The sequence below is a fragment of the Colossoma macropomum genome, unplaced genomic scaffold, assembly GCF_904425465.1.
Source record: "Colossoma macropomum unplaced genomic scaffold, Colossoma_macropomum, whole genome shotgun sequence".
In the NCBI taxonomy this organism is placed as follows: domain Eukaryota; kingdom Metazoa; phylum Chordata; class Actinopteri; order Characiformes; family Serrasalmidae; genus Colossoma; species Colossoma macropomum.
Window position 1 is genome coordinate 7,980,220 of NW_023494788.1, and position 19,277 is coordinate 7,999,496.

A 19,277-nucleotide genomic window follows, 5' to 3' on the forward strand; every position below is an offset into this window, starting at 1 on the left:
AGCATTAAACACTATACGGTGAAACTCAATTGATTCTCAGTAGCGTTAGGGTTAGGATAAGTACTCGAGGTAGATTTAAGGTTCAGGTTGAGGTTAAGTTTAGGGTTATGGCCAGGGTTACAGTGAATTTCACAGATATTTAGTTATGTAGTCACCGATATTTTGAATATTAAGTTAAATGTAAAATAAGCAACTACAAAGCATCTACAATGGGCTATCCAAAATAAACATTAAATGCTTTGGACGTCTGGTTCCTATCGCCACCACTGTGAACATATGCATGAAAGCATTCTGACCGCTTTTCTTTATATCTCAACCATTTAATGCAGAATATTTTTTTAAATGGGTGGAATTTCACTTTAAAGTTCCCAAAAAGGCTCAATTGTGTAGTGTCAAAGGCATAGAAATGGCCAGGATCTGCGCCAACAGGCAGAATTCATCTATCCATCCATCCATCCGTCCGTCCTCACATTTCTCTCCCAACAATAGAAGGAAAGGCGTTTCATATGCAAAATTTACTTTCAGCATCAACAAATGCTATAAAAGATCATAGATATTCCTGTGGTAGGATGTTGCATAATGAAGGAAACAGCGTAATTAGGACAGAAGACAGGAGGAAACGCTCAGACACCCCCTGCTGCTGTGAAGTGCTTAGTTTTCCAAACTGTCCGCTTCCCTCTGCTTCTTCCCACTCACTGTCCTGCATTGAAGCAGTTCATATAAACACATAGGAGCAGCTGGGCATAAAAAGGAACTGTTTTCAGTTACTTTTCTGGTACAACCTGTTTTTATTATGAGCAAGATATAATAGGCTACCTGTGTACAAAAAAGCAATACATGCCCTGCATGATCCAGTCAATTAATTGTTAATACAAAACAACGCTAATGTAAATCAAACATTTTAAAAAAAAAAAGCATTTTTCTTTTTGTCCATTAATCAAAGAAGTTTAAGAAAGAAGAAAAAACACATTCATAAAAACACAGTACAAAGAACCAGGTTTTAAACATTAAAGGCCGATGTTCAAGGCACTGACAGACAAATGAATTTTCTGCTGAAACTGCACAAATTTGTTTGGCCGAATAGCAGGAAAGCCCATGATGTCTGGGCCTTCGCTCAGTAAAAACAAAGAGCTCCATGTGAAACATAGCGAGCCCTATCACAGCAGCCCCGGCTCAGCCTGCACTAGTGGACAGAAAGCCAAGGCCGGAATGCTTCTCATAAACAAAGGCTCTGGGGAAGGGGAGCCTGTGGTTAAAACACGGCAGAGAAAACAACGTTCCACTGGAAGGCAGACTTTTCTCCCCCTCTTCAAGAGAGAGAAATCCATAAGAAAGAGTTGCAGGCCGTGCTAATGTAGGTCACGGTGACAGTAGGGCCACGCCCCAGCTTCAGCTCCCCTCCTCCACCCCCTGGTTTGGCAAACTCGATGGAACTGAAGAGAAGGAAATGCTAGCTGGCTAAGAAGCCCCTTCCCCCATCTTCTGCCTCCCTCCCTCGCTCGCTTTCTCTTGCTCTCTTCCTCTCTCTGTCTCTCTCTTTCCAAAGCCCCAAATCAGCAACATCTGTGCAATGTAAGCCAAGCTTGGCCCATAGGCACAGACAGTAAACTTTCTAAGTATGTGCAATTCTATTTATTAAGCCAAACTATTTTAACCATGTCCTTTCCTCAAAAGTTAGACTTTAGCATCTTGCTTGAGGCTATTTAGAGGGAACCGAGAGAAATTTGCTGACAAAGAAATTGCTCAACACATCCAACTTTCCCACAGTTTGGGCTCATTAGGGAAACAGAAGGTCTGATTTATGCACATAGACAAGACATAAACACGTAAATGCACATATGCACTAGAGGTCTGCAAGGGCATGAAATTGAAGCCAGAACCCGACCCGCGGCTTTGAGGCTTGACCTGAACAGGCCCGATTTGAACTGCTGAATCTGAAACCCGAGCCCGATCCAAAAAGCTGAAATTAATGTAGAACTTAAAGAAGTGACAGCACTGGTGTTGCACAAAAATTTATCCTCACACAGAGGAATGCATTTCGAAACGTTTTATTATTAAAAAACAGGCAAGGGATATCGGTAAGTTTTCGTGTCCGAGAAGTAACATAACAGAGACTGCCTCAGATGAGCTAATGAGCTAAGGCTAACTTTAGTTGCTTGAAACCTACACAAAAATAAACTGCATAACGTAAAGCGACCTGCAACTCATTTGAAACTCGGATGCAACAACTGCAAGCATCTCAACTTTGTGGACCAAGTTTCATGAAACAGCCAATTAAGGCAGCAACAACGCATCACTATCACATCGCACATCATTCTCAAACGACTTTCATGGTTTATTGAGCAGATGGAAAGGAGACTATTGTGTTGCATGTAACTTTGTTTTTAAATTACTGTCAAGTTGCAGGGAAATTATGCTGCTGACGGCTTACAACATGCAACTAGCTGCATGAAAGTTTCACCAAGTAAAACCAGCCTAAAACCACAACTAACGGGTTCAACGCCGGATGCCGTTAGATACTCATCATCGTCTACAGGTGTTTTTTTCAGCTTGAATGAAGTGCCAACAGACAAATTTTTATTGTTGTTCTGGTACCCAACATCAGCTTAGCCTAGTTAGTGATAAAAGCAGCACTCTGGCTGAATCTCAAATGGCCCTATGTAGTGCAATGTGTAGGTCACCCAAAGAGTAAATTATATGTCGAATAGAAAGCCATTAATATTCATCCATTAGCCGCACGACTCCCTATGTAACATTTAGAGCAGTATCTGTGTGTAGAAGCCTTCTTTCATGGCCTGTGCAGTGCACTAACCATTTGAGATTTAGGCTTCTCAGTTACATCTTTGGCAACGCGCCCACCTTAAGGCACTTGTGTTCAGGAGTAGCGAAGTATAACGGATTTACTCACAAAACAGATCTTGGCCTACAGATCTGTTTAAACATTCTGGGTCTGTAAATTCACTCCATCCTCCAGCGCTGAAACATAACAAGTATTCAGTATTGGAATTCTGGCACCTCGAATGGTTAACTTGAGTACCTGTGCACATCCCTATATTTTACACATCTGTTATACACTACCAGTCTTTAATACCAACATATTTTGGTATTATCTGCTGATCATACCTGGCAAAGAACAGCATCCAACGTCCTCTGTTCACCTGTTAGCCCCACTGCTCTAAAGTTTCTCTCTTCTGCTGCTACAAACTTCAGGTGAACTTATCTGCAGCAACCACTAACCCAACACATCATCCATGGTGTGACTGAGACTGATCTACAGTTCAACTTTTCCCCCAGTTTCATTCAGGGGCATGTTCACCCACTCCTTAAACTCCAGAGCACTATTCCAAGACGAGAGAGAGTGGAAGAAGAGAACATGTGTAGGGAATTTTGTAGGCATATTCCTTAAAAAAAAAAAATCTCATTAGAAAATAATCCTAACCTGAGCCTGTGAAAAACCCTATACTCTGGCCCCCTCTGGCTCGGGTCAGGCAGCAGACCTCTAACGCACACAACACAGAATAGAACCAAACACTAAACACATGATAAAACCACAAAAAAAGACATGAAAGTGCAAATTCTCAGTTGAGAACAGAGTCATGAATGGGGTAGAGCACCACCGTTGTGAGAAGGCAAGGAGTGAGTTTCGCTGAGAAAACTGTACGTGCTGAAAGAGGAGACACTGAACAGCGAGAGTGTTTGAGAAGGTTGCGCATCACACCCACTCCTGTAAGGAACGTCTACAGTGAACCAGCACTTTGGGCGTCTCTTTGTTCTGCAGTGTGGTGATGATGACGTAAATCACTCCCAGAATGCACAGCACCAGGATCAAAGGCACAGTCACCAAGATGAGCGTCATGACGTGGTCATCAGTCTCTTTCACCGGAAACACCTCATCTACCTCCTTCTTCCCATCATCGTCAGTATTGTGGGTATCGACGCCACCGACATCATCGACGTCGTCTTTGTAGTCGTCGGTGTCTTGTTCCCGGTCTCCCGTCTCCGGCCACTGGTTGTGTGTATCTGGACCTGCATCAAAGTCAACCCGGCAGCCCATGAAGTCGTTTAGGATGGATCTAGGGTAGCCTGGATCAATCTTCATTCGCTTGTTGTCAAATCGCCAGTATTTGGTGCCTTTGTAGAAGTAGGTGTACACTGTGGAGAAAACAGAGACTTTTAAGAGGATTTCAGGCCAGTAATGATCAGGCCTCATCAAGGGTTTCAATACTGTGACAAAATCCATGGTTTTTGATATTGAGATGTTGTTAAATATTAGTAATGCACAACTGGAATTGGCTCCTAATGTAGAACAGACAATCAGCCAATTTTCTTCACCTCTTACTTTCAATGTAGCTCTTTAATTGATTCATGTCTTTTAAATACACAACTGATTTGTTTACGAATTTAAAATTGTCTCTGTCTCATTAAAGAGCAAATAAATGTTGTTTATTCATATAGCAACTTTTGTGTCTCGTGTTCATTTAGACTACACAGTGTGAGCTCTGAGTAAAAATATATAAACAGGCCAAAAAGGCTGTCTGTGAGCCAATTTGGCTGTAAAGAAATCGGAACTGGAACGTAACCATGAAATTATAGATATAAAAATGTACTAAAAATGTTTAAAAGACACTACTACACAATGAAATCATTTAACCACTGACTGAATCAGACTGATAGACCTTTATTAAACCTCTCATTTTGTTATAGCACCAAAAACTACAATTTACATAAATATGAAATTATCTCCGCTTTTATCACTACTACTGTTCATTGTTATAACCACGCAAACATGGATCGTCCTTGCATGTGCAGGGAGACTGCAGCAGCAGGCGATTTACCTCCATGGTGACTTTTTGAAGAGACGCAGTGATTAGAATTATTACTATTTAAAGCAGAATGATCATCACTGGGTTTTATAGTGCAGCATATCATTAAAACCAGTTACTGTCAAACCTCAACCAGGAATACAATTAAACTGACGACAGCCTTGAACTTCAGCAACCTTTTATTTAAACAAAAACTCTTTTTGCGTAACAGGACGGGAACATCAAACAATAGAAATGTCTGGCCACTGCAATCTTGCCAAAATGCTTCCCAGAACCAAAGCGTCCACTCATACGTGCAGGCGGCACATCTGTTGCTTTAACAGAACCCGATGAAGGTGTTTGTGCCCAGCCGTGTGAAGTGATATGTGAAGGCAGAAACAGAAATTGAGCATTAGGGAACTGTGGCTGTTAACGCGTCCTACTTTCTCTACAGTGAAGTCACATTTTCCTGCTCTCCGCTTCGGATCAACCCCGCTCTCGCATTTTTGAGAGGCATTTTCCTTGGTACCCGTCCCCCAGCCCTGACTCACCTCCGTCATCGCTGAGGAAGGCCCCCTTAGGAAAGGCAGGGATGGAGCCCCAAACGCTGATGTGTTTGGGGTAGTCTTTATCCACAGCCTGTGACTCTTCACTGAAACGCCAGTATCTGCAGGAGAGAGAGAAAGCGGTATTATGTTAATGATGAGTGAGATGGGTGAGAATTAAGAAGATAACAAGAAGATAAAAAAAATTGCACAGGCAAAACAAAAACACAAAAACAGCATACCCACACTATTATAAATAAAGGTTCTTAAATGGTTCTAGGCTTTAATATACAGTTCCAGGAAAAGATTTTACTGGTATATTTTATTGGCAGCAGTCGCCAACCTTCCTCCTGGAGATCTACTTCCCTGCAGAGTTTAGTTCAAGCTGAAATCTAACATGCTGCAACGCCCTTACCTAACACTAATGCACCAGCAAATCAAAAACTACTGAAGACGTTAATTAACTGTAGCAGGTGTGGCAGACTGTGGTTGTAACCAGACTCCTCAGGAAGGTAGATCTGCAGGTCCAGGGATGGTGACCGCTGCTAAAGAGCCTTTATTTGTAAAGTTTAAGAGTTTCTTCACACTTACTCTTCTCACTAACAAAAATGGTTCTTTAAAGAATCATTCATTAAAGGTTCTTTAGGGAACCAACAATGGTCAGTCTATTGAATCGCTACACAGAACCCTTTGGCACCTTTATTTTGAATGAGTACGTTAAAAAAGAGAGAGAGAAATGAAAAAATAATTGATCACAAGTGCTTTACCCACGAAGCCCAGACATACTCTACACTTGTTTGTTTTGTTTTGTTCACCTGTCTCCTCTGAAGAAGTAGGTGTAGCCGGAGGGCTCCCACCACACAGCTGTGTCCACTCTGTCAGGCATACCATGACCATAGCGAAACAGGTCCTGAGGATAGCCAGGCAACACATCAGCTTCCCTGAAGAGCCAGTACTGACTGCCTGTAGGGGGGACCGAAGGGAGGCAGACAGAACAGAACACTCTTAGAGGAACAAAGAGAGCTTAATGGGAGAAAGTGAAAGGCTGAGAGAAGACACTGTGATCTTTATGGTTCTTGCGCTCTAAGGAGACAGAGTCCATATTGTGAACGAACAGTTTCCCCTCAAGTCACTGCAAGCGATGCATCAACATTTCTTACACATGAGCCGGGGCTGCTGAAGGCCTAATAAGGGGTTTAGTGCGTTTTGCAGAACAGCTGAAGCTTGTCCCGTGGCGCTCTTCCTCCACTCTCTCTACTCAAACTGAAAGCAGATCAGTGTTGAGCGTGTGGAGGCTGACGCAACACAGGCCAGGCCTAGCGCTTCTGCCAAAGTCCCCTTCCCCCTCACTGCACCGAGTGCTTTACTAGTGATGTAATATGGCCAAGAGTTTGTTGGAGCCAGGGAAACAAATGTTTTGAAGAAAGTTCGATATCTGGGAAATATTTACAGCTCTTAGGATGTCATAAAGAACTGATCAGATGAGTGAGATGCTTTACATTTCCAGTTTGTGTCGGTACAGACAAGGCATCTGAGATGCGACCTCAGCAGCCACTTTCTCTAACAGAATAAGTAAAGCCCCTCTGAACCCAACTCTCACTATTCAAAGACGTATTATTCATTAATGTCTAATAGGGATGCACAATTTCGGCCACTGAAAACAGTCAAAATTTTTGTGTTTCGGATGAAAGAGAAAAAAGGCAGAAAATTTTGCCTACAAAAAAACACTCCGACATACTCAAACACTAAACAAATTATTTGAATAAGAACGACAATGACACTTTTTTCCATTGGCTCTCCTGTGCTGGTCAGCAAAGACAGGTTCAAACATGGAAAAAATATGTCAGTCCGTGTGGAACTATCCCAGAGTTTCTAAAAGGGACACTGGACAATCTGTAATCTCTGTTCACGTTGAGTATCAAAAGGAAGTGCAACATCCAAGAACTTCTCCATTACAGGCTTGATATCACTTGAAAACATGCCGTCCCACTCAATGTGCCAAATGCAGCAAAAAAAAAAGTCCTCACTAGCACACCGGCTGTAGACACAGGTTTCAAAATTATGAAAAAAAAAATCGCAAATGACACCCAAAGGGCAAAGTATAACTTAAAAAATGGAACTCAAGCCTTGGATAACAAACATGCTCTGTTATCATCCTATTCAAAGTGGATTTTATCAATAATAGAAGTGTATTTTATTCATTACCTTGTAGTTTTTTTATGTTTAGAACCTTTATTAACTCCCCTTCCTTTCTTTAGCTTTTCCAGATGTGTTCTGAATTTCAATTTCAGCCAGGAATTTTCATGTTTGTACATGACTAAACTTCCAAATTTCTATCAATTCTTTTATTAACTACTGTAAAACTAGTATGCAAGTAACATGCCAGCTATGAGAGAAAGGAACAGAAGTGTGGGCCCATAGGGTTAAAGGGGTGAAGTGCATTCTGAAGGCTTTCTAACCCGCATACATTTTATTTTCACACTGCTGACCTTTGAAAAACACAAATTTCCCATCGTGGCGTTCATAGGCAGCGTCTATGTCCTCAGGCAGTCCCACCCAGAAGAAAGAAATAGGCATGGGGTAATTATCTAGAACTCGATTCCGCCTGACACGCCAGAACCAACGACCCTGAAAGAGAAAGAAAGCAAAAAAGAGAGAGAGTGAGAGAGAGAGAGAGAGAGAGAGAGAGAGAGAGAGATATAGACAGATATAGACAGAAAAATACAGAGAAGATTACATTCTGATTAAAAACATATACACACAGAAGCATGTGACTAGATTGGTACATGTTTTGCATTCTGTGAAAAGATGGAAAAACAACATTCGGAGAACTAACTGTTCTGTTCCAGGAGAGTCTACAGGAAGCCATGTTAAAACATTGTGCAATACCTAAGAATTTGTTTTCATAAACACTGCTCAGCAGGGTTTTACATCTCGTGGTTAGTTTTATCTTGGCTATCAAGGATGTATCAGTGACTGTCTCACCTTGAAGACAAACATTTCACCCCTCAGCATGGTCACTGTGTCAAAATCCCCTTCACAGATGTCTGGGGCATCTTGGTCTGAACGGCTAGTGGGTTTGGGTCTGTGGGGCCGTCTAGTAGGGATGGCTGGAGCAACCCATGGCTGGGTAGGTCTTCGAGGGGGTCTGGTGGTTGTTGTGGGGGTCATGGTGGTTGTGGGCTCCGGCTCAGGTGTGGTAGTATGTGAGGTAGTAGTGGTGGGCAATGGCGGGTTAGTTGGTATCTCAGGAGGGCCTGTAATCACACACAACAGTATATTGGCAGCTGAAATATTATATGCTGATACCTGGAAATAATTCATTATTATAATTTTAGTCCAAGATTGGAATCACATAAGATAATAACAACTGATGACTGAGATGTATGTATGTATCTATGTATGTATTATCACTAGTGCTGTGCATCTGCATTATTTTCAACTCAAATGAACAGCATAAAGGATCATCTAAACAGCTTATCCTTCTGGGTCGCGGTGGGGTGCCAGAGCCTATCCCAGCTATCATCGGGCAGAAGGCAGGAAACACCCTGGACATGTCGCCAGTCCATCACAGGGCAGAGTTCACATTAAACAAACTTGCCAAAATGATTACAGTATGTAGGCTGTAGAATGTGCCACAAAATCAAACGTCTTTAACAAAAGAGAACAGTTAGTCATCCAGTTAGGCAATGGGTTCCCTAATTTTTAGTTTTACTTCTCACTTTTTCTCTGTCATTTCATTTTTTTTTCTTCATTATTTCAAAAATATATACAGATGGTGTCAGCGTGCTATGAGGGACTTATTTTCTGTTTCTGTTTTTTTGCTGTATCCTGCAGATAGAGTGTGAGGTCATGTTTTCAAGTGGTATCAAAGCTGTAATGGAGAAGTTCTTGGGTGCTGTAGCTCCTCATGATACTCAGCAGGAACCAAGATAACAAATCGCTTGTCTAACGACCCTCAAAGAAACTGAAATAGTTGCACACGGCTGAAATTTTCACTGTTTGATCTGCTGCCGCTCAAACTGTTTGAACACGTCTGTGCTGACTGACGCAGGAGAGCGAAAGGAAACAAACAGTTTTTAGGGTATTTTTCTAAACCACTACTTCTCATTTTCACTACTACTAAATCATTTATAGAGTCTTAGAGTAGAACTTATAGAGTAGAACTTCTTCGCCAATTTAATCTTTCAATTTTCCCAGTCAAAACTTTCCGCTGAAAACCAGAAGTACTGAAGTGCTATTTTCAGTGGCTGGAAATTCCATGCATCCCTAATTATCAAATATTGGTAACAGCCCAGAAATTGTCATCAGTGCATCCCTAATATTTGCCCTAAACGTGCAACTCCCTGAGACACACACATTAAAACTAGCGCCACACTTTTTCCACACAGCAGCAGCTGTGGCAAGAGGCCCACGAGGCTCATTCACTCAGCAATGCAGTGCAGGGCTTTCAGATCAGCCACAATGGAGAAAACAGACCTACACTGATATGCATTAACTGGGACAAGTTCATCTCTCAGCCACTGCCTATTCCACTGAGTTGGACTCATTTTACTTGGGTATGCATTGCATGAATAATAAACTAACTGATAGCACATCATGGAATTAGAATTTTTCCACATTAGACTTATTTGGGATTCTTTTAGGCTTTACAAGGAGCATTTCATGCTAATAAAAACTAAGTATTAACAGAAGTGTTCAAACTTGCAGTTCAGGGATGCTAAAGCAAGGAAAACACAAAAAACACACCAGCCCTGCAAGACTGCAGTATGACATCCCTGCAGCAATGCACTAAACCCCAGCATTAACCTGCAATGTACAGTACTGTGCAACAGTCGGAGACCACTCTACAACTGTATATACATATTTCTCAGTATTTAGTGTGTGCACCTTTCTTCTTCAGTTTTTTACAGAAATCTGCAGGAATATTATCCACACCACAAAAGTTCAGTCCTAGAAGGTGGTTGCAAGAGCAACATTGTTCAATCTGCAGATATTCTTTTTTTTTCATTTTTCCTTTTTTCAATAAAGGCTTCTACACATCCTTTCAGACCCATAGTGTTGAGCTGTCTCCTCACAGTGCAAAGATAGACAGAAACACCTGCAGATATTTTCAGATCTGATGCAAGAGTGGAGCTTGATTTTCTCCTCTCTCTCAAAGATGAAAGCTTTAAGTGCTGTTTATCTGGTGGGGACCGTTTTGTCGTGCAGGTCCTATTTTCCCTGTTTCTTTTAATCATTTGTTATAATCCCATTTGGGAAACTTCTGGTTTTCCTTTCACTCTCTCCTTCCTTATGTTATGCCTAATCTCCTCAGAAATGAATTAATGAATAACTTGTACTTGGCTGTTTTAAGTGGAAACTAAATTAATAGAAGGTCTCCTACTTTTGCACAGTATTTAATATTGTAAAGTGAGTAATATAACAGACTGTATGTGTGCACCCACCATAGATCTGGTGAATCCCGTTGATGTCGTCTTTGCCCAGGGAGAAGCTCTCTGGGTCTATCCACTGGTAGAAGGGAGCCATGATGGCCAAGGGGTCATTAGAGTGCTCCAGACCCAGTGCATGACCCAACTCATGAACCGCAACCAAAAACAGGTCAACGCCTAGAGATGCAGGCCATGGAAGAAACAAAAGCAGACAACACATGGTCAAGCTAATTAAATTAGTAAGGCAGATTTGGAAAGTGGAAATACAGCTGAAACTCAAACACAACAGATATAGTTTAGAGATTAACTACACAACAAGGAAACTCCACTAAAAACATGATTACTATTATTATTTCTACATAATTGAATTGTTGAGAGTGGTTTAATGAGAAACGCTCCCTTCTGGATAAACTTATTGACTGATTTTTTTTTTTTTACAGTGGTGATGACAGGAACCAGAGGTTGTGATGTCTACAATGCAAATGTAACTTAAAACTACTGTAAAACACTGTCTCAGGCTGTATATTCATTGCCATTGTATGTAAGAACTTCACGTGGAGGAGCTTTTAGAGAAATTAAACACTTTGGATGTCTGGTTCCTATCACAACCACAGTGAACAATTCCGAGTCTGCAAGTTTCTCTAAAACAGCATTTCAAACCAAACCACTCTGAATGACTTTGTTCACATCTTAACCGATGAATCATGCAGAAATTTTGAAAAATGGGTGGACTTTCCCTTTAATCTTTCTTTGCAAAGTTGCTTTACAGTTTATCAAGAAATCTGACATCACCTGTTCCTTCCTGTTGGTTGAGTGTCCAGGGTTCATCCATATCAAAGTGTGTGTCCCCTCCCATCCCAGGACCAGGGAAGAATGCATGAGCCAGTGACCCTCCTTCACCATCAAAGAGAGACATGTCTCCATGGTACCCGGAGGCAAAGAGCAAAATAATATCAGGCCCTTCGCTGCCGTTTTTAATGTCATGGTAAGGAATCTCCTCAAACCGTAGGGGAGTCACTTTCTCCCAAACACGGAAGGCTCTCCGGATGGCCTTGTAGGACTGCTGCTGGCCGACTCTGGGGGAGTGGTTCTGAATGCTGAGAGAAAAGAGAAAATAAATCACAATTACCAGAGCGGAATTCTACTGTGGAGACATCTGGTCTCCAAATTACAGGAGTACTTGAGTCAAAACAATAGTGTGGCTAACAATGAATGAAAAATAGTGAACAAAAAAATAGCATTACCTTATTTACAGTACTTACTGCTAACTTACCCACAATAAGAACAACTTTAGGTGAAGTTTATATTTATTAGAATAGCAATTAAAGGGCTAGTACACCAATTTTTCAAAATTCCTGCATAAACAAAATCATTTAGAGTGGTTTGGTGTGAAATCATTCTAGAGAAACTAACTTTCTTTAGAGTTAGAATTGTTTACAGTAGTGGTGATAGGAACCAGACATCTTAAGCATTTGATGCCTCTAAAAGCTCCCTTACAGAAAGTGAAAATGGCTTTATTTGTGTTGTGGACAGTGTGACCCCTGGTTCCTATCACCACCACTGCAAAGGAATCTGAGTTGATGTGTTTGTTTACCATCACTTCACATCAAACCACTCTAAATGACTACGTTTGCATCTCATGACTAAATTATTAATAAGAACATCAATGGAATTAATGATTAATTAGCACATCAAAAGACTAGCACACTGTAAAACATATTTAAATAAATAAACAGTGTTTATTTCCCAAAAAAATTAGGTTAAAGGGATCTCAACCCCCTCCATTTCTCACCTGTAAGTTAGTTTGTCTTTATCCCACTTATGTCCAGTCAGAGCAAAGCGCTTTCGCCTGACACTTCCTTCGCTCGACTCCTCGAAGCGGTCAGGCACTCCGCAGCGTGGGCGCTTCATAGCTCTGAAAGCACAGGAGGTCAGTCACTCAGGGAGCGCTCACATTCACCAAAACATGTGGGGAAATTAGGGTCAATGGCAAACAAACTTATGATTGGATCTAAAGGGTAATGCAGGCTCTGGGATTCGTTGTTTTGTGGGAACTATTAAGTAGGCCAACATTTCAAAAAAAGAAAACAAATTAGAACCTGGATTAGTCTAAATAAGAGAATACAGTTAGACAAATATGAGGAAACTCTCCAGCCTGTTTTTTAATACTTAAGAGCAGAAACGTTTAGTCAGCAGAGCTCCTGTACATTAGCTAATATGAACTGAGTTGGGTAAAATTCAAGAAAGCGAAAACTAATAAAATAAAGCGAGGTGCGAGAGCTCCATTAAAGTGCATTAAAACACATGTTGAAGATTTGAGAGGGAAAAAAACTTTTATTCACATCACTCTGCTTGATAATGACTCTCTCCATTGTTTCAATGGATCTGCTGATGCAGCAGAAATGTACACTTGCAGAAAGAACCCATTTACGTGGGTGTTAACAAATGAAGTGCTGTTCAACCACTTTCTCTCTAAAAAACAGTGAAAGGGTCCACACATTTAAGCACAGGTTAAAGCTCGCTTCAAATAAAAACGTCATACTTCACAGTGGCTTCGTCCATCTGGCCCGTGACCTGCAGGCCATAGAAGCGCTGCATGTCTTTGATAGCACTGGACAGAATCTGCGCCGACTGCATGGTGGACATCTGTCTGCTGGCTTGGGACAGGTAGCCGTAGGTCCTCAGCCATGACTTTGGATGAACGACAGAGGGAGACGACAAGGAGAAGAAAGAGAAAGTTAGCCTACTTAAAAGGGGCATTCTGGCCTAAAACAAGCATTTAATGTTATTCATCATTTTCTGTAATATTCCGCAGCACAGCACTGCATCTCTCTGCCTCAACAGTTGACAGGATTCATGACTTTGTATCCTTGTGTGTTTTCACCCAGCATGCATTGCATAAATACGCCACTGGGAATCCAAGAGACTTACAAACACAGATGGCTTCTTCGCAGTAATGTTAGCTATTTTGCTTCCTTCTGCATTAGCCAAATTCTGTGTTGCTAACATTTCAAGCAGACTGCCCTCACATATTCGCCCCAAAGTGCTTGTAGTTTTTCCAATAACTCCTCCCACCTTCATCATACATCATCAGATGGAGGTATTCCCAGTATTCCTAGTCTTTAGACTGGATTATCTCACTCTTGATACTATTGTGGCCTCACTGCAGGAAGCTAGTACGCAGGTTTGCAAAAGATATAGCGATGGTTACGTTTTTCACTTTGGCCAGAGTGCCTCTTTAAATCAGGAAAAGAAGGACACTATTAAAAATTGTTGTGTTCATGGATTGAGGTCACTCTCCCAAGCTGCTTTGCTTAAGTCAAATAACTGTAACAATTATATACTTAAGCATTAGAGTACCAAGGGTTAACTATCACTATGTGAATCAATAGTTGTAAAAAGTTAAAGAGCCACTCCAGTATGTTCACTCCCTTGAAGAAAAGCTGATGTATAAACACCCAACCCCTGAAGCCACACTATAACCTAAACAGTGGGGCTGGAAACTTTCAGGAGATTTACAGGTTAACCAGGTGAGGAGGGGGCAGAAACACTCTTAAAACACTTCAGGTGGTCCACCATCTGGGCTCTTGAGGAGCTGACTGACATATGGTGAAGTTCAACAACAATCAAACCTGGAATGTTGACGTTATGCATAAAGCTGTGCTTTAAAATAATAATAAGAAAATTGCAGTGAAATAATGACCCCAAAATATGACCCATATTTCTTGTCTGAGACTAAGTTTTCCAATTTTGAGTGCATGTGTACATGAGCATATACCAAAGTTTATATATAAAGTATATATATACACATATACATATACTTATACACACAAACACGCACACACACATATATATCACTGTTGTCTGAATAAAACCTTGTACCTTTGAAATGACAACTTCACAGGAAAAGGAAAAAACATTCTTTATTTTTAATGTAAGTCAATGGAACCAGACTTTTTTGAGTTGGTCCATTCATCATGAAATTTACTCATAAAATAAAGGGCAACAGACATTTTCAACTTATCTCAAAAACTGAGAAACAACATTTGATCTTATATATATATAAAAGCAATACAGACTGCTTCTCTGAGTTTTAGTTTACCAGATTTGACTGCATGCCTGTATGTAAATAATAGTGGTCAAATGCATTCAGTCACTCAGAAATGGTCAGAGATTTTAGATAACCTGGTCAATCTGAGTAAAGCCAAAATTATTACTGCTGTTCATTATTACATTAAAAACCTCTGTCATTATTTGTAATTCAAAGAAATACCTCTGCGTTGAACTCGTCCTGCTCTGTTGCTCCAACAATGTTGACCACCACAATCACCACCAAAGCAAGGAAGGCTAGGGGAAGAGGTCTGCAGAGGTCTGTAGAAATGCCCCCTCGGTGTGCCATCTCTCTGGGCGAAGAGCTGCTGCCTCCCTCCTGCTGCTCCTCAGCCTGAAAATCCCAGCGGACTCCGCTCAGCTCCTCTTCTCCCTCATGGGCTGCTTAATTCAACCAAAGCTGACCGCTTCCCAACACAAGGAACAGAAAAATGCCCACTTCCAGTAGAGTGTTTGAACTCACAGCCAGCCTGTACAGAGAATTTCCCCTCGCTGAGCGGTCAGCGCGAACTTCTTAAGGAGGCCAGTTTTTTCTGTACTTGATACAAAGCGCCAATTTCCGTTCGTGTAACTCACCACTGGACTGTAAATGATGTAGCAGACAAACGCAGCCGTTTTCAAAGGCTGTGAACAGATTACAGCTAGACTGAGTAAACTGATAAAGCGACCACAAAAGCCTACTTGTTGATGGTCGCCACGTCCTGCGCTCCAAACACTCCACAATGTTGGTACCGGCTGCAAGTTTCCGGGGGGAAAGTATCCTATTCCCGGTCCAGCTGGCCGATTTCCCACCGATACCTCATTTGTACAACCTACATTAGAGACCTATTGGTGAAGTCCATACAGGACAAAGTCCTGCCCACTCCGTTAAAGGGGAATTCCACCATTTGTTTCAAAATTTCTTCAAAACTCAGTCCTTGAGATGTAAACAAAGTCATTCAGAGTGGTTTGATGTGAAGTGGTTCATTGTACAGAATCAGGTTTCTTTACAGTGGTGGTGATAGGAACCAGGGGTCACGATGTCCACAACACAAACATAGCCATTTTACTTAGTATCCAAAACCAGCAGTGAACTTACAGGTGTCTTCTGAGTTTTTATATGTTATGTTGATGATGGTAAAATTATGAAGTCATAAATCTGAAAAATAAGTTTTCTTTGGGAACTATTTTGCCTTATAACACCCTGCATGTACCCCTCCACCATGAATAGATTAAATTAAATGGATTAAAATATACTTTAAGTCAAATCTTTATCAAAAACCTATGATGAAATGATGTGTCAGACATCAGGCAGCACATATCTGAGCTTTTCAGGTAATAATTTTCTGTGAGGGAGCTTTCAGAGGTGGACGTCTGGTTCCTATCACCACCACTGTGAAGAATTCTGACTCGGCAAGTTTCTCTAGAACGGAGCATCTCACATCAAGCCACACTGAATGATTTTGTTTATGTCTTAACCATTTAATTATGCATTAGAAGAATTTTTTGAAAAATCGGTGGAGTTCCCCTTTAAGGCCTTACATATGCAAGTATGGAGAGATTCTGAAGCAGCCTGTTGAATGCATTGACATCGTTTTGCTACAATACACATTTTAATTAAGCAAATAATGACCCTGGTGAACAAACTGGGAGCAATGCAAACGGTCCTCAAATTCATACTAGTCATCACTGCCATCCAGAGGTGGGAAGGAACTAGTTATTCTGTAGCCAACTTGAAGGAGAATTTCACTTATTTTTCAAATTGTCTGCCTAATGAAATGGTTAAGATGTAAACAGTCATTCAGAGGAGTCTGATGTGAAATGTTTCATTCTAGAGAAACTTGCTGAGTCAGAACTGCTCACAGTGGTGGTGAATGGAACCAGACGTCTGAGGAGTTGTGATCATACTTATGAAGTTATTATATAAAGTAGTCATGAGTAAGCTGCCTAAGCTGCTTGAGACATTGTTTGACACTAGTTCTGAGAAGGTTTTGGTCCAAAATGTATATTATTGAAAATATATTAATGGTGAAGAGGTGAAGGCAGAACAAAAAGTACCCAAAGAAAACTCATTTTTTGCATATTTATCCCCATTTTGCCATTTTAACATCAAAACTCAGAAAACAACAGTAGATCTTCTGGGCGTTTTTGATAAGAAATGAAATGTATATATGCACTGTACACACATATGTATATATTTGTGACTCCTGGTTCTTAGTGCCACCACTGTAAAGAAATTTGTGTCTGTTTCTTTACAGTGCCCCATTTCACACCAAACCACTCTGAATGACTTTCACATCGCATCAATTGAATCATGCTGAAATTCTGAAAAGCTGCTGGAATTCCCCTTCAAGTACAGTTTTCATGGACTAAATTTGTGTAGTTTGATAATGGTAATACTTTCACTTCTATTGTCACTTTCAGTACTATGAGAGGAATATTTTTTTCTGTTCCATTTAAGCCACATTTAGTCCCTAATTTCTTCCTATTCAGTGTAACTGTCCTGCTGGTTCTGCTCCCGGGCTGCTTTACAGGGGCTCACTCTTCACCCCTCCAAGTTTTAGCACTTCATTTGAGACCAAAGGGTTTCCAAGCAGAGAAGAATACAGGCTACCAAACTTCAGCTCCTCCACTTATAGATGCAGGATGTACTGAGAAGTTCCACCGTAGCTCTGCAAGGGAAATCATCACTTAGGTTTTTGTCCTGGTAGCTTTACATCTACAGTCATTGTTTCGTAGGATTTGCTGCCATCTGTGGGTCATATTCAGTAAATGATCATAATTTAATCCAGCATTTAAGAGTTTTCCAAACCTGGTCCTGGATTTCTGCGGAACTGCACATTTTAGCATCTCATTTTTGCAAGTCATTGTTCTCTTAAAAGATTAAGAATTAAATGAAAAAGCAAATCACAATTAGCCCCAACGAGTGATGCTTGGTTTATTGACTATGTTGCCATGCTTTGTGGTATACCATTCTGAATTCTGATTCTTGGTCAGTTTCCCAGACATATATTATGTCTAATTAGTGGTGTTACTGGGAGGGCAGGAGAAGCAATCACACTGTTGCCCATGATGCAGGGGGGTCAGCAAAGTCTTTGTTGATTCCCTCATATCATATAGATGCTGACAACCGTACACAGACTTACAGTATGATCCCATTTATTAACTACATAAGTCACCAGTTCGCTTCCATCTACACAGATAAACAGATGCCCACAACGTCCTTGTTATGATACTGAGTCTAGTCTTGGACTGTTTCCTAGAATTTCCACTGGTGATTCACCACTGACACTGCAGTTTACACCAAACCTGGGATTTATTCTGGTCTAGTGAACCATCTTTATGATAATGGTTGCCAGCCCTGGTTCTGGAGAAAGTTCCAGCCATGATCTGCCAACCATGCTCCACCTAACTGACTTCTTCAGAAGTCCTTCACTGGCAGAATCAGATGCATTACTGTTTAATACAAAAAGGGAGGTGATGGGCTTCAGGCTGGAAAAAAATCTCTGCAAGAAAGCACTTCTCCAGGAGGAAGGACCACTGCTCCATATAATTGAAAATCTCATTATGTATCAAGGAGCCAATCTGAAAGCCAGTTTTCAAATAAATCAAAGTTAGATTTCGATTCAGTAAATGTGGAATGTTTGATTTACTACAAGTTTACACAGGTTATGGTTTACAGCCCACACTTACTGAACGTGGGCCTCTCTGGTACTTCAACTCTGCTGCATAACCCAACTCCACTTGAGCTTTATGTCACAAACTAACAGGCAGATATTCTCCTTCAGGATTTTCTGATCGAGAGCAGAATTAATGATGACAGGTCATCCAGGTCCTGCAGAAGCAAAGCAGACCCAGACCATTAGACTACCACCACCACGTTTGACTGTTGGTATGATGTTCTTATGGTGGAATGTGGTGTTAGCATTATGCTAGATGTGACGGGACCCATGTCTTCCAAAAAGTTCCACCTTTGACTTGTCAGTCAAAAGTATATTATTATTATCCCAAAATTCTTGGGGTGGGGGGGGGTCATCTAGATGTTTTTTGGCACATGCAAGATGAGTCTGTGTGTTCTTTTTGGTCAGCAGTGATTAGTCAACTCTTCCATGGATGCCATCTACATTGACCTTAACTGATGCAAGTGAGGCCAGCAGTTCTTTAGATGTTCATTAGGGTTATTTTGTGACCGCCTGGATGAGTTGATGATGCACTCTTGGTGAAATTTTTGGTAGGCCGGCTACCCCTGGGAAGGTTCAGCGCTGTTCCAGGTTTTCTCCATTTGTGGATAATGGCTCTCACTGTGGTTCGCTGGAGTCCCAGAGCCTCAGCAATGGCTTTGTAATCCTTTCCAGACTGGTAGATTTCAATGACGTTTTTCTGCATCTGTTTTTGAATCTTAAAACGTG

General features: G+C 41.1%; 1 protein-coding gene across 1 annotated transcript; it reads right to left on the reverse strand.

The window, feature by feature from the left end:
- Positions 1-757: 757 nt before the first annotated feature.
- mmp15a (matrix metallopeptidase 15a) lies at positions 758-15,585 on the reverse strand. Its single transcript, XM_036568226.1, has 10 exons — positions 15,053-15,585; positions 13,322-13,470; positions 12,572-12,694; positions 11,572-11,876; positions 10,795-10,956; positions 8,333-8,604; positions 7,837-7,975; positions 6,163-6,310; positions 5,354-5,469; positions 758-4,152 (listed from the first exon to the last, which is right to left on the reverse strand). Exons 1-10 carry the CDS (start codon positions 15,176-15,178, stop codon positions 3,713-3,715), a joined length of 1,980 nt encoding a protein of 659 aa, XP_036424119.1. The 5' UTR covers positions 15,179-15,585; the 3' UTR covers positions 758-3,712.
- Positions 15,586-19,277: the final 3,692 nt, after the last annotated feature.